The sequence below is a fragment of the Nothobranchius furzeri genome, chromosome 14, assembly GCF_043380555.1.
Source record: "Nothobranchius furzeri strain GRZ-AD chromosome 14, NfurGRZ-RIMD1, whole genome shotgun sequence".
Lineage (NCBI taxonomy): Eukaryota > Metazoa > Chordata > Actinopteri > Cyprinodontiformes > Nothobranchiidae > Nothobranchius > Nothobranchius furzeri.
This window is the reverse complement of record NC_091754.1, coordinates 58,084,325-58,107,481: the sequence shown is the minus strand read 5'-3', so window position 1 is coordinate 58,107,481 and position 23,157 is coordinate 58,084,325. Positions and strand designations below refer to the sequence as shown.

Here is a 23,157-nt window from a genome sequence, read left to right as displayed (position 1 = left end):
CTTTTTCAAGTGAATTGAACTTATCTGATTTTACAGTGTAGGGTGTAGATTGGAGATACAGTGCAATCTGATAACACCATTTGTAGAAGGATTTATTCAGATTTTTATCTGGAAAAAAAAAGTGAGACTGTTTCATCTCTCAGGAACAACATCAACATTAACAACAACAGAATATTCCTGACATTTTTTATTTGATATTATTTCTGTTTACTAGAGAAAAATCTAACACAAATACCAGAAAAATATATCAAATGAAGTAAAGGTTATCAAATAACTGGACCAATGAAAACAATTGACTTAAACCTTACGTACTGTGTTGAAGTGTGGGGTAATACACATTACATCCCCTGATCATAGTACAGAAAAGAGCAGTGTGGATCCTCCACAAGGTTGGTATTTTGGAACATACCCATAATTTATTTACACAGTCAAAGCTGCTAAAATTTGTTGATCTCGTAAAATATAATACATTAATAGTTCTATATAAAGCATTCAATAAATTACTACCATCTAACCTACAAAGATTTTTTTACAACTCCAGAGCGTGTTTATACCCTGAGAGGATTTGGATATTTTTCATTGCCGAGAGCCCAAACCACTCGGAAATGTTTTTGTGTGTCTGTATGTGGAGCGAAACTCTGGACCAAACGGGACTTACAAAAAAAGCAAAGTCAAACTGTCCATCAATTTAAATTGTTACATAAACATCAGGTCTGGTCAAAATATAGAGATGAGGGTCTTTAAATTAATCTGTCATTTTACTCTGTCTCAAAGCATAAACACATGCTTTCGGTTCCTTACAATTGTTTCTATACTGTCTGTTAAAATTGTTGGTATTTGTCTTTTACCATTGTTGATATGAATTGTGGTCAACGGTAAAATTGTATAATGTAAAAATGTAAAAATGTAAATTACCTGTTGCCTGTGGTAACACCATCATGCTATAAAAATGTAAAAAGAAATAGTTAAAGTAATAGCAAAACTCATTTGTTTTGGGACTGTATGGGGATTTGGGGGTGGGATTATACAAGTTCTCTTCTTCCCACTCCCTTTCGGGCAGAATAATATGGCCATGTACGTTTATTCCTTTGTATAACATGATTATATTTACCTTGTTTACTTAAATGTGCCATTGCCTGAAATAAATACATAAATTAAAAAATTAAAAAATAATAATCACACTCCTATGCTCTGTTGGTTCCTTTTTTGTGGTTTTTGTTCACACTGCATTTAAGTCTGCCTCCAGCTCTTTTACAAGACACACCATGCCGGCAAATCGGCGTAATATTACCGCAACGGTATGTCTATAAACGTGCCATGCCGGCATGGCGTTGCGCGAATTTTGCGGCATTCATTCCGCCTCGCTTGGTAGTAATATTGCTGTAATGGTCGGTATGCACCCTGGCGCAACAGAGGCAGACGTCATGATGACGTGGGGGAGTTATTGCTGAGCTCCGGCTGGCAAATTTATTGAAAATGAAAGTAAACGCAGGCAATAAGGTCTGCTTTTTGAACAAAATCAGCTGAGATGGCAAACTGAAGCGCTGCAGCGCTCCATGAGCCTCTCTGTTAGAGCTGAAGCTCAGATCACCAGAGACGGCACAGCGACTGATGGGGACAGACACCTTTAGGAGCTGCTTGTTATAAAAAAGTAACGATCATGGCTTCAATCGCAATAAAAAGCAAGTTATGTCCAAGATAAGCGGAAGTCTGCGGCAGAGCAGAGACCGCCCCCATACTGCCTTTATGCTGCCATCATCTAATCTTTTATAAAATTGCCATGATTGCACCACATTACCGCCACGCCTGATCTTATAAACGACCTTTATCCTCCCCAGGGAGCCGCGGCAAATCCCGTTTTGCAAACGCTCTGGTCCTGTAAAAACAGCTAGCGAGAGCCCTCACTGCTTTGACCACAGACATTTACAGCTTAGCTCACAGGGGCTGTTCGTGGGCCAGATATTGACCTGATCTAGGGTTATGAACAGACTAATATCTAGGAACTGATGCCAAACTTGTCAGACATTTTCAGTGAGACATTCTTCATTCTGCTCTGTGTCCGCAGGTAGATATATTGGGCTATTTTATCTTTTGACGGGGGATGGCAGTGCTGTTGAAGAAAATTAGGCTCCACCGCATCTTTACGAACCTGTTAGAGAACACCTGTGACCATGGATAATGGTGTTACATGTTGCATGTTGCCACACCTCCACTGTTGAAGTATAAACAATGCTGAAATCACTATGGAAGAGTAGCTAAGACTCCTCTGCTTTTACACCACACAGTGGAAGAGCTGATGACATGTTATGGTACTGGAAATGTCACACGATACCCATTTGCCAATAACAATAGCCAGTTTAAATTCAGTGTAGTGAATAAATTTAACCTGAAGAATGACTTGTACTAGCAATTCTAGGCTGGATATTTATATTTTAAATAAGATGCACTAGAAATCCAAATAATGACACCATATGTTTACAGCACAGCACAGATGCTCATGTATACAGATCACCCAAAAGAAATTGTGATTTGGGGGTGACTTGCTCTTTAAATTTGTTCTTTGTGTCCTGTGTGGATTTTTATGTGACTGTTTAATGTCGACTTTTGGCTAAATCTTCGACCACAGAGTTCACAGGCAAAAGGTTTCTGCCCAGTGTGGATTCTTGTGTGACTGGTTAAATGTGCCTTTTGGCTAAACCTTTGTCCACAGAGCTGACAGGTAAAAGGCTTCTGTCCTGTGTGGAGTCTCATGTGACTGTTTAATGTTGACTTATGACTAAATCTTTGTCCACAGAGCTCACAGGCAAAGGGCTTCTGTCCTGTATGGACTCTCATGTGACCGTTTAACGTCGTTTTTTGGCTAAATCTTTGTTCACAGAGCTCACAAGCAAAAGGCTTCTGCCCCGTGTGGACTCTAATGTGTCTGTTTAAACTTGTCCTATGACTAAAACTTTTTCCACAGAGCTCACAGACCAAAGGTTTCTGTCCTGTATGGACTCTCTTGTGACAGTTTAAATGTGCATTTTGGCTAAATTTTTGTCCACAGAGTTCACACGCAAAAGGTTTCTGTCCTGTGTGGACCCTAATGTGACTGTTTAAACTTGCCTTATGACTAAATCTTCGTCCACAGAACTCACAGGTAAAAGGTTTCTGTTTTGTGTGGACTCTCATGTGACTATTTAAATATGCCTTTTGCCTAAATTGTTGACCACAGTGCTGACATGTAAAAGGTTTCTGTCCTGTGTGGACGCTCATGTGAGTGTTTAATCCCGTCTTATGGCTAAACATCTTTCCACAGTCATCACAACTAAATGATTTTGGTTCTTTGTGGGCCTTTGTGCTCGAGTCCACGTGTTTCTTTACCCTTACACATTTCTTACTGACCAAACATCCTGAAGACCTTATTGCTGAATGACCGGTCACCCTCATATGTTTCTGGAGAGACGACTTGTGGAAAAACTGTTTACCACACTCAGGGCAGCTAAAAGATTTGTTGATAATCTTAACACCTGACTCAGAAGATCTGTTCTCATTCCAGTCACTGTCTCCATCTCCAATTTCAGGCCCAGAGTCTGATAGCTCAGAGTCTAAATTCACTTCCTCCTCTCCATTAACTTCAGCCTCTGAAGAACTGGATGTCTGTTCATGAGGTTTCAGATCTGGGTTCCTGTTAGTTTGTGCTCCTGCACTAGTTTCTGATGTCATATGGTCAGCTGAGCTGGTGGTTTGAACATCTTCGTTTTCCATTTGCTCCTGATGATGAAGCTCTGAGAGAAGAGGATTCTCTTCATCATCCTCACCCTTTATAAAAACTACTGTGAATGGAAAACTGACAGGATCAGTCTCCTCTTTCAAACAAAGCTGTTCTTCCTCCAAACTGGTCCAGAGACCCTCCTGTTTTCTCATTAGATGGAGGTGTTCTGAGTCCTTCTGGTCCACACCAGCACTCTGTTCTTCATGAGCTTCTTCTTTAACCAACACCATCTGTTGAACATCTTTAGGAAACACAAGAACACAATGTAAATAACCAACCGCTGTAACTTCATATTCACACGTATAATAATTAACAGTAGTATTATTGATAACCTCAAACATTGGTTTAAGATCTCTGTTTATATAGGACCTTATCCAGTTCCACGACCCTGCAAGGTGCATCACAACACACCTGTCACTCATACATTCCCACACTGATTAGGGATGCACGGATACCGATACGGGTTTCGGTATCGGTGCAGATACCGATACGATACTGGTATCGGTAAAAGTTAACCGATACCAGTAACCGATATCAATGCAGTTGCTTGAAAATGGCTTCACTGTAACTTGCCATTTCTGTTCACCTAATATTTTAGTTTTGTGATGATTTCTATTCATATAATTTACTTTTTATCTACCTCACAGTCTTTTCCTGTTGAAAGCAGAGAAGAAAATAAAATCTGTATTCCATATCATTGCATGTTTTTGTGCGGTAGAAGTATCGGTATCGGCGAGTATTCAGATCCAAGTATCGGTATCGTATCGGTTTGGAAAATGTGGTATCGTTGCATCCCTAACACTGATATAAAGCATTTATTTCACACAGAATGCCTGTTGCAATCCAGGTGCCTAGGGGACCTGGGGCAACATGGAGGATGTGTGAGGACAGTTGAAAAAGTTAGTTTTTTTTATGCTGTCCCCCTTAACGGGGTTCTGTGTTTTCTCTGACAAAACAAACACAGCCCAGTAAAAACCAAACTTAAACTAGAGCGCTGGACCCCCAGAGACGTTTTCTCGTACCACAAGTACCCCCCTTAGTCAAGTATTGACGTATCCCTAAAAGTGTCCAACTGATTAGTAACTGAAAATAATTTCATTAAATATCTTTTAACACTGAACCACACCTAACTTCTCATGTGAATTCTTTACCTTAAACAATCCTCGGGTCCAGAAAAAATATACTCCATGTGGAAACTTTCTGGAGCTCTGTATTTGAATCTGCACCACTCTCACTGGATTCAGTGATTTCTGATCCATGTGAAACTGGATCGCATTCATTCTGCATCTGGTGTGAACGAGGCTTCAGGCCTTCTCTCAGTAGCAGCTGCAGCCCTGCTCTGGTTTTGCCTTCACAGTGTTTCTTTACCCTGGACCTCGGCTCCCTCGTCCTACAAGTTTTAGGTGTTTCCATGCTGTCACACACCTGGTCTAAATGAATGAGCGATTAACAGGTTTCTGCAGCACTTGATGTCATCCTGAGAAGGCAACGCAAATATATAAATCAGGTGGGCTTGAAGCAGAGACATAGAAAACATGCAGGACAGGGGAGCATCTTCAATGCTGACAGGACTAAACTAGTGTTTTCAAACTCTTAAAAAAGACCCCTATCAGCCATGCTGGTATGATAGGATATCCGTCCCAGGACACGTTGGAGAGGTTACATCTCCAATCTGGTCCGGGAACGCCTTGGGGTCCTGCCGGAGGAAATGATGGAGGTGGCCGGGGAGAGGACGGTCTGGAGCTCCCTAGTTGGGATGCTGCCCCCGCGACCCGGACCCGAATAAGCGGAGGAAGACGACGACGACGATGAGCCATGCTTGTTTACAAAAACGGATGTCCATGCCCACTGGATTTGTTCCAATAGGTGACTATAAATGCATTAAAAGCGGAGTGAAGGAACGTGTTTACTGGTGAATTGTGACTTAAAGAAGAGATAGAGTTGATTTATGGTTTCAGGAGAAGCTGTTGTTGATGTTTTCATGTGTTTGTGCAACAAACACACACACACACACACACACACACACACACACACACACACACACACACACACACACACCTGTATCCATGCTGTCCAGATCCAGATGGTGAAGTAAACACGATGAATCAGTCCCAGCTGATGGATGATCCTGAAGTGGGAGCAGGTTTTCTTTAGCCGTGTTTAGCTAACAGCTGCAATAGAAACAAAGCAGGAGAGCTGATGAAGATGCTGCTTCAGAACAACTCATGAGATTAAAGATCCAACGCTTTGGTTCTGATCAGCTGAGGACAGATCCAGTCTGGAAAAGAGGACCTTTGGTCACCAGAGTTCACGGAGTAGAGCTAACCGCTTTTTCCTCCAGAGTCACATTCAGATTCGGGGCTTTTCCGTCGGAGAGTGTGAGCAGGATGGATCAGAGAGCGAGCAGCGATCCTGCATCATGACCAACTCAGATGAGCGAGTCTGATAGAGGGAACCTCTTCAATCTGATGAAAGCAGCTAAACGAGCGCGTTTCTCAGAGAGGCCAAAGGAACAGCAGCAGACCCAGACGGCAGGAAGTCTAGAGAAAAGCTTTTCTGACCCATCACCTGCTTTTGGAGCTCCGATTGTCACGAAGACCACAGAATATCTTCTCTGCTTCTGGAAAGAACTCGCACCAAGTTGTTGAGGAGAAGAAAGTTTCCACAGCCTGGTGAGAAGATATCGGTTAGTGGCTTTAGCTGATCATGTCTCTCAGAGTGAAAATATTTTTACTGCAGAGCCTCATATATTCACATCACACACCAAAACAACAACAAGCTAACTCTGCTAACGGCTTCCGGTTTCCTTTTCTTCAAATTTTAATGGTTGTAAACAAACATAAAGTTGCACTATCGCCACCTGCTGGACAAGAGTCGAGATGACCAGCAACAACCTGTTCAGCGTTTGCCAAATAAACCTGGTGATATACTTCCCCAGACAGTAACTTAACACCAGTTATGTTCCCTATAATATTTTAATAATTGGAAGCGGTTGCTTTAAAAGCCTGAAAGAGCAAGTCAAAAATACGTTTTCATTTTAGGATTTTCCATTAGATCTGATTGACCAAATCTCATTTTCTCTTATGGCCATATCGGCATATTTGTTTAGGAGCAGAAAAAGCTTCTTGTAAAGATTTTGGACAAAACATTTTTCTTGATTTTAATTTAATTTAATTTTATTTGTGGAAAGTTGGGTTCTCTGGAAGCCCACAGGAGTGCTTTTGGAATTATTACTGAATGACTATTTGTTTTAAGGGGAACTCTAGGCAGTTATGGCTTGCTTTCAGCCGTGGTGCGTTCGTCTTTTTAACACCATAATCTAACAGCTGACCTGTCTCCCCAGCCTTCCTTAGGAGAGATTTGTCACTAAATAAACAAAACAACTGTGTTAGTGATCTAAAACATGTAGGAAAGGTGCTGGAAACAGACTCTCCCAACAGAGCGGCTCCCCATTCTGAAGTTGTAAGTTGAACATTCTGGCCACAGGAGGCGATAGGGTCTGTGTGGCCTTTCATCAACCCTGTGAATGGTCATTTTAGCACATACTGGCTCAAGAAAATGATTTAAAACGTGAAGAAGTGGCAAACTATCCCTTTAACCCTCCCACTGTTTTTATGGGTGGCCCCACAAGGAAAGTTGACCATTGAGCAGGACTGATGGTTTATCCATTGGGTGGCAGTCCACATGGCAGGGGTGAGGAGTGAGCACCACCTCACCTCTGCCACATGGACCTCAAGGGATAAACCATCAATCCTGCTCAATGGTCAACTTTCCTCGTGGGGCCACCCATAAAGACAGTGGGAGGGTTAATGTCCCAAGACGTTCAGGTGAGGGTGGTGGGCTGGTCATCTAGAGCTGTCTTCATTTCAGAGAACTCAGCCCTCTGGCTTTCTTCAACAGCTTCCAGTTTTGCCTATTTGACTTTGGTGTGGCCTCTAGAATCCTACGAATTCTCATTTACCATCCTCCAAAGTGTAATGCTAAGTTTAATCTGACTTAGCTGACGTTTTGGCAGTTTTCCTGCCTAATTATGACCATGTTTTCATTTCTGGTGATTTGAACATTCATGTGTGTTGTCTTGACAAACCACTTGTCAAGGATTTTACTGAAAATTTCGATGCTGTAAAATTGTTCTGTGGAGTAAAGAACAACAGAAGGTTTATGCTTGACGCACCTACGAGGTTCGCATGGCTCTGTGCGGCACAATTGCGTCATTTTAACAACCACGCCCCTCCACCGTGCCTGTGCACGGTCCAAACTTTCCGCACCGCGCACCTAGGAAATTTTCTAACCACGCTGACGGTCGGACGTCGATAAACATGGCGGAATGGCAAGAACTAGTATGGCAGAAGTTTGTAAATACAGACATTTGTATGATTCAGCTCTCAGAGATCACCGTGATCAACATGTTGTTAATAATTCTTGGAGAGAAATAGCTCGCACTGTCGGAAAAGACGAGGACGCTGTTAAAAATGCTGGAATGCCATGTTGTAAACAACAGTAACTTTTACTTCTACTATGGTGTAGTGTTGGATGCATGCTGTAGAGCTCCATGCTGCCCCCTACAGTTTGGGAGAATATTGGCTCACCGCAGAGACAAGCCGCATGAACCATAAACGCTGCAAGTTGTGAAGCGCGTTCCATCCGCGAGCCGCATCACTATGTGGAAAGTAAATGCGTCAAGCATACACCAAGCTTTAGTTCTTGCCTTTGGCATTCCAACTATGAGTTGATGTGGTCAAAAGTTTTTTTTTCTAATCAATATGCTTTGATGTTTGTAACGTACCCGCTACCGATATCATCAGTAAAGCAAAATGTGGTTACGAACATGAATAATTATTTCATGTTTTTAGTCACATGCTTGACTTTAGTGTCACGCTGAAGCATGTTACACACTCTGGATCACGATGGCATCACAATGTGTCCTCTAGCATAACCACAGCTGAATCAATTATTGAATTAATTTTGTATTAATTTTGTTCAATAGAACATTTGGAAATTACTGATATGTTAAATATGTTTCTATCCTTTTACAGGAGGCTGTGATTGGTGATTGGTGGATGATGAACCTGGCCTGAACAAGATGAAGACCAGACTAAACACTGGCGTGTAGCTCTCATGATGGATGCCACGGTCGTCAGATGTGATGTTACTGGTTAAGTCAGTGGTTCTGAAGAGCAGGCAGCACAATATGGCCAAAGTCACCTCTCTAACTGCAGAAGGGGAGCTCCAGTCAATGAGAACTGATGTCTGAGTACTGAAGACAAGCCTCACAGATTTATTCTCACAGGTGGATTGTTAGATTCGGCAATAACGCCCCACCTGATTTCAAAAACTTACTAGAGAAGCTTTTGGTTGTTTTTAATCCAAACGACGATGTAAATGAAAAAGAAAAGGGGAGAGAAAAGGAAGAGATGGGTGGGCGGGGTGTTCACAAAAAGTGAACACAATGTGTGCTTCTGGATCTGCAGAAAGAGAGAGAGAGAGAGAAAAAATGGGGAAACACAAAAATAAATCAAACCAATAAAAAATCACTAAGCAATCAGTTCTGATGAATGGTTTATTATTTTTTATTTTATTGACACTATATTAATATAAATTACACAAACAATCATTTATTTCAATCACTCTCTATAAGAATTAAATTGTATTCTTAGTTTTGATAAAATGACTGAGTAGTACTTTCTGCTTCTCTTTAATATATTATCGTGTTTTTTTGTTTTACCGTGTCCTGTCTGGCTGTGAAGCAAACAGAATTGATGTCTGAATGCTGGTGACAAGCCTTACAGGTTTACTCTCAGGTGGAGCATCAAAGCGTCTGCTTTTAATGTCACGCCTGATACTTAAAACTTTAATGTTATTGTTGTTGAATGCTTTGTAATTCTGACCCAACACGGAGACAGAGGTGAAAGAGAAAGGAAGAAACAAAGTCCCACAAAAATAAACAATAACGAACAAGAGTCTGCTTCTAGACCTGCAGAAAGAGAAGAAAAAAAAGGGACACAACAACAATACAACAAGATCAAGCTGCATTAAGTGCCCATCATAGTCTTAAGACCTGTGTTGAACATGCCCAAGTCCATACTTATGAGAGCACCATGTGAGCACCTGTGTGTGTACATGCGCTTGTATATGTAAGGTTTCTCTATAGGAGCGTCCAGTAGAGAGTGTGAGGGACCACAGATCTGCCCTCTAAAGATGTGCAGGAGATGGAGGGAGCTCCAAGTCCCAGAGATCCAGGCGCTGCCCCAAAGCACAGGAACCCCAGGGAGACTGCGACCAGAAAAGCCCCCGCCCCCCTCGAGAGGTGCAGAGGATCGCCCCGGGGGGGTCACAACCAGCAGCCGGCAGAGTCCCGGGAGATATCGGCGGCAAGCCCACAGGCCCACCCGCAGCCTCCCACCCCCTAGCTGGCCGAGCCCAGGACCCAGGGGCGACCACCCCCGCCGGGGACCCAGCAGAGCCCAGGGACCCAGACCCCACCAGGCAACCACCGGGATTGGTCAGGCAGATGCTAAAAATCTTAAACTCCCTGACCCGGGAGCCACGAACACTCAGGCAGACCAAGGCACCACACTCCACACCAGGTGTGGCACGGGGAGGGGAGACGAAGATCTATATCACCAAAAGAAGTCCCAAGAGAAGGGAGGAGTCAAAGGCCCCACCTGACATATACAGTCATACACAAACACAGTCACACACTGCCTCCATCATGCTCACACATACACATACAACCAAAGACTTACAAAAATGCACGCCGGACACCCACTCATGCTCCCCATACAAACCCTATTCCCTCTGGTCCCGGTACTGCTGCACATGGGGTACAACCATCACCGGTTCCCAGAGTTCGACCCTTTCTGCTGGGGTGCTGATGAGCAGGCTCCCCCGGCCCGCCCAATGGTGTTAGTGAGTGTTGATGAGGTGTATTCCATGGCTGTGGTGAGCGGGCAGTGCGGGCATCGTCTGGCCTATGCCAGCTGATGCCACCACCCCACTTGCACCCACAGCTCTCAGTGTCTAAGTGCAGTTTAAAATTGGAAGTGGGCACCGGCACTCGGGATGAGGCTGAGAAATCCCCCTGCCAAATGCCATTGAATGTGCTCACTCCCAAGGCCCTAAGTGTGTGTTTGCGTGGAATGTTGTTGGTGGAAATGTTTAAGGTGCAAATAAAATTGGGGGGCAGGTTGCCACAGGAATGCAGAAATGGGGTCCATACCCGCACTCCCTGACTTGTCCACCCCCAAGGTCCTGTGTTCATGTTTGTGTGATGTGAGGGAGCAGGAGGGGGGGGAATGCCTGGTTGGCCTAGCCCTCCAGGGAGCCAGCTCCCCCACTGGTCCCAATAGGCACCTCTGTTGTCAAATTGCCACCCAGAGCATGGAGACCCCAGCCCATCCTGCCAGGGTTAGGCATATTATTGTGTTTTTTAAATGCTCACCATCAATATCACACACCTGTTGTATGATCATTTTAAAAATTATTTTGATTCTCATTGTTTGACTGTCATTTTTAGTGATTGATCCTTTTCCCTTTAATTTTGAATACTGAGCTCTGGACAAGAGTCACACATGTACCCACAGTAAACCCACTGATTAAAACCCTAAAACATGTGTCCGGTTCAGTATTCAAGGTCGGTTAAATATGCTGACACTTCAATGACTGTCAAAGAGAAGGGGCTCGCGACCGATCCAAGATGGCGGCGCCACCGCAGGTCGTAACGCTTTGTTGCTGCTCACTGTCCAGAGGGTGGCGGTAGTATATGTTTACATTGGTTGCTATTAAAACCCAGTAACAGGGGAATAAAAACACCGGAAGCTGATAGCAGAGCTAGCTTGTTGTTGTTCTGGTGTGTGAGGTGAATATTTGAGGCTCTGCAGTAAAAATGTCTTCACTTCAGTCTCTGGGAGAGTTGATCAGCTAAAGCGACTAACTGCTGCTGCAGAAATCTTCTCACCAGGCTGTGGAAACTTTCTTCTCCTCAACAACTTGGTGCGAGTTCTTTCCAGAACCAGAGAAGATATTCTGCGGTCTTCGTGACAATCGGAGCTCCAAAAGCAGGTGATGGGTCAGAAAAGCTTTTCTCTAGACTTCCTGTCCTCTGGGTCTGCTGCTGTTCCTTTGGCCTCTCTGAGAAACGCGCTCGTTTAGCTGCTTTCATCAGATTGAAGAGGTTCCCTCTATCAGACTCGCTCATCTGAGTTGGTCATGATGCAGGATCGCTGCTCGCTCTCTGATCCATCCTGCTCACACTCTCCGACGGAAAAGCCCCGAATCTGAATGTGACTCTGGAGGAAAAAGCGGTTAGCTCTACTCCGTGAACTCTGGTGACCAAAGGTCCTCTTTTCCAGACTGGATCTGTCCTCAGCTGATCAGAACCAAAGCGTTGGATCTTTAATCTCATGAGTTGTTCTGAAGCAGCATCTTAATCAGCTCTCCTGCTTTGTTTCTATTGCAGCTGTTAGCTAAACACGGCTAAAGAAAACCTGCTCCCACTTCAGGATCATCCATCAGCTGGGACTGATTCATCGTGTTTACGTCACCATCTGGATCTGGACAGCATGGATACAGGTGTGTGTGTGTGTGTGTGTGTGTGTGTGTGTGTGTGTGTGTGTGTGTGTGTGTGTGTGTGTGTGTGTGTGTGTGTGTGTGTGTGTGTGTGTGTGTGTGTTAAATAAATCAACTCATCAAACTTCCACATTACTAATCCAGTATCTAACTGCACAGATGATCTCTGCAGACAGACTTCAGTGATGCACGAACATGTGAAACACTAAAGGGGCAGTAGATCCACGTTCACCTGGGTGTTGAATAGCAGCAGCTTGTCTGGTCAAATGCAGCATTCCAAAAAGTCAGAGATGAGCTGCTTTCTATGTAAATTAGCAATGTTGTAATGGTGAAGGAGGAATTCTCTGTTCTGAGAAATGCAGTTTTATTACATAATAGGGAAATCACACCTGCGTACATGGGCGTCACTCCTATGGGGGATTTTTTTAATAGTGAGGTTAAATACCCACACAAGCTGAAGTTCAGCCTAAAAATGTCTATCGGTCTGGTCCCTCTGTGTTTCTCTCGCTGTGTTCTCCCTCTCCCCTCCTCTCTATGTTGCTAATTGAAACCAAGCCTCCATAATTCGGGTCTGGAAATGAAGCCAACACGGAAATGAAATAAATTGCAGTTCCACCCTCATCCACTAGGGGCTGGTGTCAGAAGCGAGCAAATCCTCATTGACTCCCATGTTAAAAATACCAATTTCAAAACAGAAATAAACATGTTTACAGCCTGGTACCAAAACATGTTTTTTGTTTAAATTATCTAGTTTACACTCATGACAACTCTGAGGGGGGTGATGTTTTTGTCACTCTTCTGTTTAAGTGTATTAAAAGTCTAAAATTCTGAATAATTAATGAGCACCAGACCCACGTGACCGCAGAGCTAGCTCCAGGGAAGGGCCTCAGCCTGAAAACTGTTCCGCGGTTTTTAGTCTCTCAACTTAGACCATTAGTTGTAACGTTTGTCAAATAAAATGACTTGCTGTGGCATTAATTGCACTAATAGAGCGTCCAAGGAGTCTCCACTGCATTTTTTCCGGTAAGTAAAATTATATTTATGTATTTTAGGTCACTGCCGAGCTGAGCTTAGATTTTAACATGTACTGTTTAACCATGACATTTAAATGTAATAGGGTACAACCCAGTGCATTTAACATAATGCTGCACTTTAGAAAATGGGTTGAAATATAACATGTTGGTGGAGCTGGGTTCCGACTATCGGTATGGTCCCCTCCCCTCAGCGGCAGCTCGGCGCATCACTGATCGCCCCGGCGCCTGTCTGCTGCGCAGGCTGCCGGCTTGTGGAGCTCTCGGATGGAAACCCATGTTTTCCACCCGGTTCTCCCCAGCGGCTGCTCGGCGCATCTCTGATTGCAACGGCGCTTGTCTGATGCGCGGCTGCTGGCTTGTGGAGCTCTCGGGAGACGTCTGTGTTCCACCCGGTTTTACCCAGCAGTCAGCCCGGCGTATCTCTGACTCAGACTGTTGTGCACGGTTAACTCCGGTTGTAGCTAGGTAGCTACCTCCGTTAGCTTATCTCCCACCTCCGCGTTAGCTTGTAGCTACATCGCTTCAGTTCGACGGGTGTTGTCAGTTGATCCCAGCCTTACAGCCCCACCTCTTTTCCCTTTTTTGGAATTGCCTGGGTTTGACAGAATCTGTGACACTGTCAAAATGGCGGTGGTGGCCACCTCCCATTTTGGCACAAAAACTTATAATTGGAGCCTATGGAAACGAATTGTCCAGTATTTCTGTCGATGATTGAAACCCACACTTTTGTGCACCCGTGTTACGTCAGTATTCTGGTCAGTTCCGTTGTTGAAACGCGTTTCCCCACCGTTCTGGCATGCCAGATGGCATGTTTCTGCTTTATCCAAAGATGCTCAATTAGATTGAGGTCAGGGCTCATAGAAGGCCACTATAGAATAGTCCAATGTTTTCTTCTTAGCCATTCTTGGTTGCTTTCAGCTGTGTGTTTTAGGTCACTGTCCTGTTGCAAGACCCATGACCTGCAACTGAGACCCTGCTTTTTGAAACTGGCCAGCACATTTCTCTCTAGAATCCTTGGTAGTCTTGAGATTTCATTGTACCCTGCACAGATTCAAGACACCCTGTGCCACATGTAGCAAAGCAGTCCCATACCATAACAGAGCCTTCTCCATGTTTCACAGTAGGGATCGTGCTCTTTTCTTGATATGCTTCATTTTTTCATCTATGAACATGGAGCTGATGTACCTTGGCAAAAAGTACCATTTTTTTCTAATTTGTCCATAGGACATGCTATCTGCCTTGTCAAAATGTACCGTAGTTTGGCAAGTTCCAATCTGGCTTTTTTTATGATTTGTTTCCAACAATGGTGTCCTCCTTGGTTGTCTCCCACGTAGTCTACTTTGGCACAAACAACGACGGGTGGTGTGATCTGACACTGATGTTTCTTGAGCTTGAAGTTCATATTGAATCTCCTTAGAAGGTTTTCTGGACGCTTTTGTTACTAGTGATGGGAATTCCGGCTCTTTTTAGAGAGCCTGTTCTTTTGGCTCAGCTCACCAAAAAGAGCCGGCTCTTTCGGCTCCCAAGTGGCTCCTCAGATTTTCTGTTGCGTAGAGTACATTTATAACCAAAATAATGCTAAACTATATGTTAAATGATTTACTAATGTAAAAAAAAAAGCAATATATCAAATATTTATCATTTATATGGATTTAATAACTGAACACTTTAAGAAATCTCCACTTTCCAACTGCTGGCGCTCATTTTCTCACCGTCTTCGTCGCTCTCTCTCTCTCTCTCTCTCTTTCTCTCTCTCTCTCTCTGTCTCTCTGTCTCTCTGTCTCTCTCTCTCTCTGTCTCTCTGTCTCTCTCTCTCTCTGTCTCTCTCTCTCTCTCTCTCGCGCGCGCCTTTTTCCTCCTCCTCATTCCGTCTCGTCTCCCTCCACCCGCATGTGCTCTGCTGTGAGTCTGATCCTCCCTCTTCCCCGCCCCTACTGCTCTGTGTGTGGACAGTCTGGACACGCAGTTACAGATGTTGACCAATCGCCTGTAGCTTTCACCAAAGCAAGAGGGGAGGGGGAGGGGAGGGGGCGGCTCCCAATGACGAGCCGGCTCCCGTCGTTCACTTCAAAGAGCCGGCTATTAGAGCCGGTTCGTTCGCGACCGACACATCACTATTTGTTACCATTCGGATTGTCCGTCTCTTTAATTTGTCATCAATTTTCCTCTTGCAGCCACGTCGAGGGAGGTGTGCCACAGTCCCATGGATCTTAAAATTTTCAATTGGAACATCTAGCTGCTTGGAAATTGTGTTACAGCTTTTACCTTCAACATGCTTGTTTATAATTTTCTTTCTCATCTCTTGAGACAACTCTTTTCTCTCTGGTCCATGTTGAGTGTGGTACACACCAGGTCACAAAACAACACAGGGACAACCTGGAGCCCTATACATGGGCCCACCTCACATTTTCACCTCACATGAAAAAGTCACTCAATTCAAAATTTATTTGTTTTCTTGGTCAGCTCTGATGTCACTAACTTAAAGAAATAATACAATATTTTATTATTATGTGTGTGAATATAAAGTTAGTGGTCAGTAATTCACATCATATGATTTTGGGTTTCCCTACAGATGTTCAACAGATGGTGCTGGTTAAAGAAGAAGCTCCCGAAGACCATAGTGCTGGTGTGGACCAGAAGGATCCAGAACACCTCCTTCTAATGGAGGAAGAGGAGGAAATGTGGACCAGTCTGGAAGGAGAACAGCTTCATTTGAAAGATGAGATTGATCCCACCAGGTTTCCATTCACAGCAATTTCTACGAAGAGTGAGGATGATGAAGAGAACCCTTTTTCCTCACCGCTTCGTCAGCAGCGGCAAATGGAAGACGGGGATATTCCAACCAGCAGCTCAGCTAACCAGATTACAGCAGAAACTAGCAGGAACCCAGATCTGAACCATCACAAACAGACATTAAGTTCTACAGTGACTGAAGTTGGTGGAGATGATGAAGAAGTTGATGACGATGTGAATCTAGACTCTGGGCCTCAAACTGGAGATGGAGACAATGACTGGAATGAGAGCAGGTCTTATGAGTCAGATGTTAAGATTGTCAACAAATCCTTCAGCTGCCCTGAGTGTGGTAAAGAGTTTCTCCACAAGTCGTCTCTGCAGAAACATGTAGAAGTGACAGGTCATTTAGCAGGAAGGTCTTCAGGCTGTTTAGTTGATAAGAAATTTGTTAAAGTGAAGCAACATGTGGACTCATGCCGGAAAGTTCAGAAAGAATCAAAGTCATTTAGTTGTGATGACTGTGGAAAAATATTTAGTCATAAGAAAAATTTAAACAGTCACATGAGAGTCCACACAGGACAGAAAACTTTTGTCTGTGAACTCTGTGGACAAAAATTTAGCCGTAAGTCAAGTTTAGACATTCATGTGAGAGTCCACACGGGAGAAAAACCTTTCACGTGTCAGTTCTGTGGACAACGATTTAGGCAGAAGGCATATTTAAACAGACACATGAGAGTCCACACAGGACAGAAACCTTTTGCCTGTGAAATATGTGGACAAAGATTTAGTCAAAAGGCACATTTAAACAGTCACACAAGAGTGCACACAGGACAGAAACCTTTGGTCTGTGAGCTCTGTGGAAAAAGCTTTAGTCATAGGACAAGTTTAAACCGACACATTAGAGTCCACACAGGACAGAAACCTTTTGCTTGTAAGCTCTGTGGACAAAGATTTAGCCAAAAGGCAACAGTAAACAGTCACATGAGAGTCCACACAGGACAGAAACCTTTTGCCTGTGAGCTCTGTGGACAAAGGTTTAATGTCAAGTCAAATTTGAAAAGTCACATGAGAGTCCACACAGGACAGAAACCTTTTACCTGTCAGCTCTGTGGACAAAGATTTAGTCAAAAGGCCCATTTAAACACTCACATGAGAGTCCACACAGGTCAAAAACCTTTTGCCTGTGAACACTGTGGACAAAAATTTAGCTATAAACAAAGTTTAAACAGTCACATGAGAATCCACACGGGATAGAACTCAGTTACCGAGCTATTCATTGCTAAATCAAACGTTTTTCTGATAAACTGTAAGAAAGAGTGTCTAATATTGCTGTAGACAAGTGAGGTCATTGTGTTGGCATTTTAGTGCATCTTATGTTAAATAGAAATGTTCTGCCTAAAACTGCTAGTGTAGCTCCCTCTTCAGGTAAAAACTGTGCTCTACATTGATTTTAAATCAGCCATTGCTATATGCAAAGAGGTATCCAGTGATGTTGCCGCCAGTACCATATTATGTCAGCAGTACTGCCATTGTGGGGTGTAAAAACAACAGTCTTTGCTACTCCTCCATAGTGAGTTAGAGTTAGAAAAGTGATAGCCTTGGCTTTGGTTCCTAGATATTCATCTTGTACCCTGATTACTGTCCATTATCCTAGATCAGGTCTGCATCTGACCTATGAGAAACGTCTTCCTGGCCAGTGAGCCATATATTGTGGTCCCCAAGCTGTAAATGTTTTGCTAAATTCCTGTTTCCATCGAGAAGCTGAGTAGTATTATGTGCTTTGCTCATAATTAAACAATGATGAGCTTCAACCTGAGCTACTGTCCTTTTAGGTTTCACTTACTGAGTGTTGCAGCAGAGAGTTTAGCATGGCATCTATACTCTACTGTTAAATGGTTTGTGTAGTGTAGAAATACTTGTCATTTACCAGTGATTTGTATTTTGTAAATTGCATAAATATAACTATAGATCTTTTAAGTTGTTTAGTCGGTGGTTGCAAGATTGGCCCCAGCTAGGGTGACTCGTCAAATGTAGGACAGAAACTACTCAATGTGGAACAATGTCAAATTATAATGCAACATAAAAGAAAATTTCTATTCTGCCTTTTAGCTCAAAAAACACTGTTTAATATACATATAATTATTATTATCATCATCATCATCATCATATATTTCATGTACTGTAGATTCTATTTGAATTAAACTTGAACAAGCAAACAGAAAAAGCTTCCAGACTATTTCACAGTTCCTCTCCAGTTACCACAGCTTATCTCAGACTCTTTGGATCTTCTACAGTGGCTCTGAATAACTTAGTTATATTATTTATAACCAACAGATTTTAAAAATATAGATGGGTCCGCAATAGAAAATGCAGGTTTACACAGCTTTTCAGAGTACTCATTGAATATTTCACAACAGAATGACAGTAAAAGTAACATTCTTAAATATATTTAAGCTTGTTTTTAATGTTTTCCACTAAAATCAGCATCCCATTGAAAGAATATCCATCCTTTTTTTCCTATTTTTCCTTAATTTAGAAACACAATAGTCTTTTTTTTTAAATGACAAATTATAGTAGATGTTTAGTGGTGATGTTCACGAACGAATCAAATCTTTTGAACGCGTTTTCAAAGTGAACGATGAGAGCCGAGTCCCTGTAGAGAGCCGTTCATCCTGACTTCCGGTAACAAACCTCCCCGGAAGTCGGTAAAGCGCACCCGCTCAAACCCCACCCACCGCTGTGACGGTCGTAGGAGGAACCCTAACCAACCCCGTGCGCCCTCATGGACACCGCAGGAACATGTTGATAGCACAGAAAAAGGAAACAACAGAGTGAGCATGGGGGTGTGACTGTTTAAGGAAGTAAATTGTTTTCATTGGTCCAGTTAGTTGATAACCTTTGTTACATTTGATATAATTTCTGTAATTGTTGCAAGATTTTGTCCAGTAGTAGTCTAGTGAACTAGACCAAATTCTTGCTTTGCAAAGTTTGGTCTAGCAATGCTCCATTGGAACCTCTGCAGCCCCTTGCAGCATTCTGGCTGGCCAATCACAGCTCTCTAGAGGGGTTTCAAACACATAGAGAGCTGTGATTGGTCCATAATGGTGGGCCACTCATATTCCTCTATCTGCTTTGTGAACCAATCACAGTGCTTTATCCGCTTTGTGGGCCAATCAAGGCCCTCTATTCGTCTGGTGGTTGGGATAATGCAATAGAGTGGAACAAAATGGCGACCGCTCGCTTGAAATGGCTTTTACATCTATTTTTGACTATTTGGGCTCGGAGTTTATCAGAATCGGGAGCAGATGGATGTATTTAAGATCTTTTTGTAGAAAAAAAGGATGTATTTTTGCCTTCGTCAACAGCGGACCCCCTCGTTTACGACATCCCTTGCCGTGAGTACATCACGTTGTTCATTTTCCAGTTGCGGAGATCATTTGAAAGACAACGATGGAACCCGCCCCACGACCTAAAGCCGTCAACGCAGCGTTGCCCGGCTAGTCCAGTAGGCTAAACACAATTAATGACCAAAACAAATCTGTCATGAAGTTCATTGATCAATCTGTAACATGTTTCAGAATATTAAACAGTTTAACCACATTTTTTCCAGATAGAAATTGGGATTAAACCTTTTAAAAATGGTGTCAGGAGATTTGGCCTTCTCTTCTGAATCCTACACTGTAAATTCTGATATGCACTTAAAATTTTAGGCACATGGCCAGAGCCAGATTAAATAAATGGACTAAACAAGGCAGGCTGCATTTTTTGGGTCCCCCCGTTCATCGATGTTATTTAATGAATATATATATTACCTCTACTTATGACCAATAAGCTGGGATACTCTATCTAAGTATATAATATCAACCTGCTTGGTCTTTACTGTGTTAAACAGAAGATTCTAGGATTCTTTACTTCCCCAAGGGATTGTACACACTTTGTTTTGATTCAGAAAAGAGTCAGGTTTATAAAAGTAAGAATTTATTTTAGAAACAATTAAAACATGACAGGTTAACTAACATTTACTGTGATGGATGGAACTAGATGTGATGTATGAACCTATGTGTGAATGTGATGTTATCAGAACTTCCGTATCTAGGAGAGCTGAGTTCTGGATGTAAAAGAATTTGGTTTGCGTTAAGCTATGAAGCTGATTATTATCAAAAAGCATCAGACGCAATCTGTGTTTCTACTTCACCCGTTCTCGGAGACCCTCTTCATGGATGCAAAGGTCAGAGAGGTCGGATGACCTCTGGCACCCAGGTCCAGTAGATTGACCACAGCACCGACTTCTCCAGTCCTGAGATGTCTCGGGTCACGACAGATGGATGGAACCGCGCGTCTGGGGGACTCTTAAGGAGTCTAAACAATATCAGCTTGTTCTGCAGGAACTGTTTGCTGTATCAGCTTCGCAGGTGCAAAAAGATTTTGACGTGTCAAAAGCTTTGATGGGTTAAAGAGGTCTTGCTTCAAATGGCCGGTCTGAAGCTTTTCTCAAGAACTGATGAATCACCAGAGTGATCCAGTTTTAATGTTCTCATGTTATGATTTGTGTAGCCAACCAGAGGCTGACATGTTGAGGAATATTACCAAGAAAACTCAGAAACACACCTTCTTTGATCCGGATGCTCTGATCTGGGGTAAAGGACTATCTATGTGCCACGCGTTTAACTTAACTTTGTCCTGAACGAGTGCAAATGGTGATGACCTTGTCATGTCATGCTGAAACATATCAATCAATGTAATCATAGCATTCATTTCAAACTTCAATCATTGAGCACAGATTAATGAAAACATTTCATTATCCTATAATTATTATAAGTAGCAATAAACAAACGTTAATTTAATGATTATCTAGCTTATACGTTTCAGAAGTTCATATTTCACATACAAAATCGTTCTTTGATTTAGCAACTAATCCGAGCTGCGAGTGTTCCTTATTTAGAGGCATGAAGAATCCTGTAGGATGATGAGGGAAGCTTGGACCTTGAGGAGAGAACATCATTGTTGACAATTCGTTATCACGTGTTCAGAGCTGCAGAGAGGCTCTGAGCTCTAGCTAGGAGGCAGGCTGATTTAAAGGGAATAAATGCAGTCTCGTGTTTCTATTTTGACCAGATGTTGAATGGTCAAACTGTACCTAAAAACTGACCATTGCTGGACGTTACATCTGGTCCTGCTGGACCTGACTGCAGCCTTTGACACTGTTGACCATCACCTGCTACTGGACAGGCTGAGAGACTGGGTAGGCCTATCAGGATCTACTCTGGAGTGGTTCTCCTCTTATCTGTCGGGGCGTTCCTTCTCTGTACCCGTCTCCAAGTTTAGGTCCACCACCTGTGCTTGAGCCTCTGCTCTTCCTACTTTGCTTCCTCTTCAGCACATCCTGAGCTTCTTTAAAGGAATCTCCTACCATCTTTTTGCAGATGACATCCAACTGTACATCTCCTTTAAGCCCCATGAGATGTCTAAGCTGCAGCTGTTACACACCTGCTTAGACTCTGTCAAAACCTGGATGGCTGGGAGCGTTCTACAGCTGAATGAAGATAAGACTGAGATCCTCATCTGTGCCCCAGACAAGCTGGTTCCCAAAGTCAGAGACTCTCTTGGTCAGCTTGCTTCTCACACCAAACCTTCTGTCAGGAATCTTGGCGTGACCTTTGACCCAGCTCTCATGTCAGTTCTCTTGTTCGCTCTTCCTTCTTCCATCTCAGGAACATTGCTAAGCTGAGTCCCATTCTGTCTCGCTCTGAACTTGAGACTGTTCTCCACTCCTTCATCTCCTCACGCTTAGACTACTGTAACTCTCTTTTCACGTGTCTGAGCAGAACCTCCCTGAACCGTCTACAGGTGGTTCAGAATGCCTGTGCTCGGCTTCTGACCAAGTCCTCCAAACACACCCACATCACCCCGCTTCTCCTCCAGCTTCACTGGCTGCCAGTCAACTTCAGGGTTCATTTCAAGATCCTGGTTCTGGTCTATAGGGCCTTACATGGACAAGCACCATCTTACATTGGTGATCTTCTTAGTCCCTACACCCCCAGCAGGTCCCTGAGGTCCAGTGACCAAAGCCTACTGGTTGTGCAGCACCAGGCTAAAGACCAAAGGTGACAGATCATTTGCTGCTGTGGCCCCCAGACTCTGGACCTCTCTCCCCCTGAGCCTGAGATCAGTGGACTCAGTGGTCTCCTTTAAAAAGCAGCTGAAGACTCACTTGTTCAAGCTGGCTTTTGTATGACCTTCTTCACCTCTCTCTCTTTATTCTGCTCTCCCCAACTATTCCACCTTCATCAGGATCCACTGATTTCCCTCTTTCCTGTTCACTCTCTCTCTTTCTTTACATTTTTTAATCACAATTGCCTATTTTTGCTCATTTTAAATATATTTTTAAACATTTTCTAAATGCTTTTTAATATTTTTACATTTTTTGTTTTTGTGAAGCGCATTGTGATTTTTGTCTTGAGAGGCGTTATAGAAATGATATTTTCTTCTTCTTCTTGCCTGCTAGTGGTGGTCGGATGGACCGGTGGAGAAAGTAGTCGGCAAGCCACGCCTCTGTCAGTGGCCCCAAGGCAGCTGTGGCTACATCGTAGCTCATCACCACCAGCGCAGCGTGTGAATGACTGATTGTGTTGTGAAGCCCCTTGGGGGGCCGCAGAACCCTAAGAAGGCGCTCTACAAATACAGGCCATTTACCATCAAAGCCTACTGGTTGTGCAGCAGCAGGCTAAAGACCAAAGGTGACAGATCATTTGCTGCTGTGGCCCCCAGACTCTGGACCTCTCTCCCCCTGAGCCTGAGATCACTGGACTCAGTGGTCTCCTTTAAAAATCAGCTGAAGACTCACCTGATCAGGCTGGTTTTTGTGTGACCTTCAGTTGATTCTTCATCATAACTTTCTCCTCAGTCAGCTCTTTCTACTAATTCTGCCTTTCCTGGAATTCACCGATTGCCTCTTTCTTGTTCATTTTATTTTTGCCTTTCCTCACAGTTTTTAATCACAATTTTTACTTTTCCAAATTTTAATATTTTTTTCATTTTTGTAAGTTTATTTTTTAATCTTCGTTCTTG

General features: G+C 43.2%; 2 protein-coding genes across 4 annotated transcripts; one reads left to right on the top strand and one right to left on the bottom strand.

Moving 5' to 3' along the window:
• Positions 1 to 2,414: 2,414 nt before the first annotated feature.
• Positions 2,415 to 6,574, bottom strand: LOC107381127 (gastrula zinc finger protein XlCGF57.1). Of its 2 annotated transcripts, none has more exons than XM_070544248.1 (3): positions 6,081 to 6,574; positions 5,813 to 5,925; positions 2,415 to 3,995 (listed from the first exon to the last, which is right to left on the bottom strand). In XM_070544248.1, exons 2-3 carry the CDS (start codon positions 5,820 to 5,822, stop codon positions 2,548 to 2,550), a joined length of 1,458 nt encoding a protein of 485 aa, XP_070400349.1. In that variant the 5' UTR covers positions 5,823 to 5,925; positions 6,081 to 6,574; the 3' UTR covers positions 2,415 to 2,547. The 2 variants fall into 2 exon arrangements, with proteins under 2 accessions (XP_070400349.1, XP_054599211.2); XM_054743236.2 differs by having other exon boundaries at positions 6,323 to 6,574.
• Positions 6,575 to 11,361: 4,787 nt separating this feature from the next.
• Positions 11,362 to 18,313, top strand: LOC107380975 (gastrula zinc finger protein XlCGF57.1). Of its 2 annotated transcripts, none has more exons than XM_054743238.2 (3): positions 11,362 to 11,815; positions 12,213 to 12,325; positions 15,929 to 18,313. In XM_054743238.2, the coding sequence occupies exons 2-3, from the start codon at positions 12,316 to 12,318 to the stop codon at positions 17,341 to 17,343; spliced, it is 1,425 nt and encodes a 474-aa protein (XP_054599213.2). In that variant the 5' UTR covers positions 11,362 to 11,815; positions 12,213 to 12,315; the 3' UTR covers positions 17,344 to 18,313. The 2 variants fall into 2 exon arrangements, with proteins under 2 accessions (XP_054599213.2, XP_054599215.2); XM_054743240.2 differs by having other exon boundaries at positions 11,362 to 12,081.
• Positions 18,314 to 23,157: the final 4,844 nt, after the last annotated feature.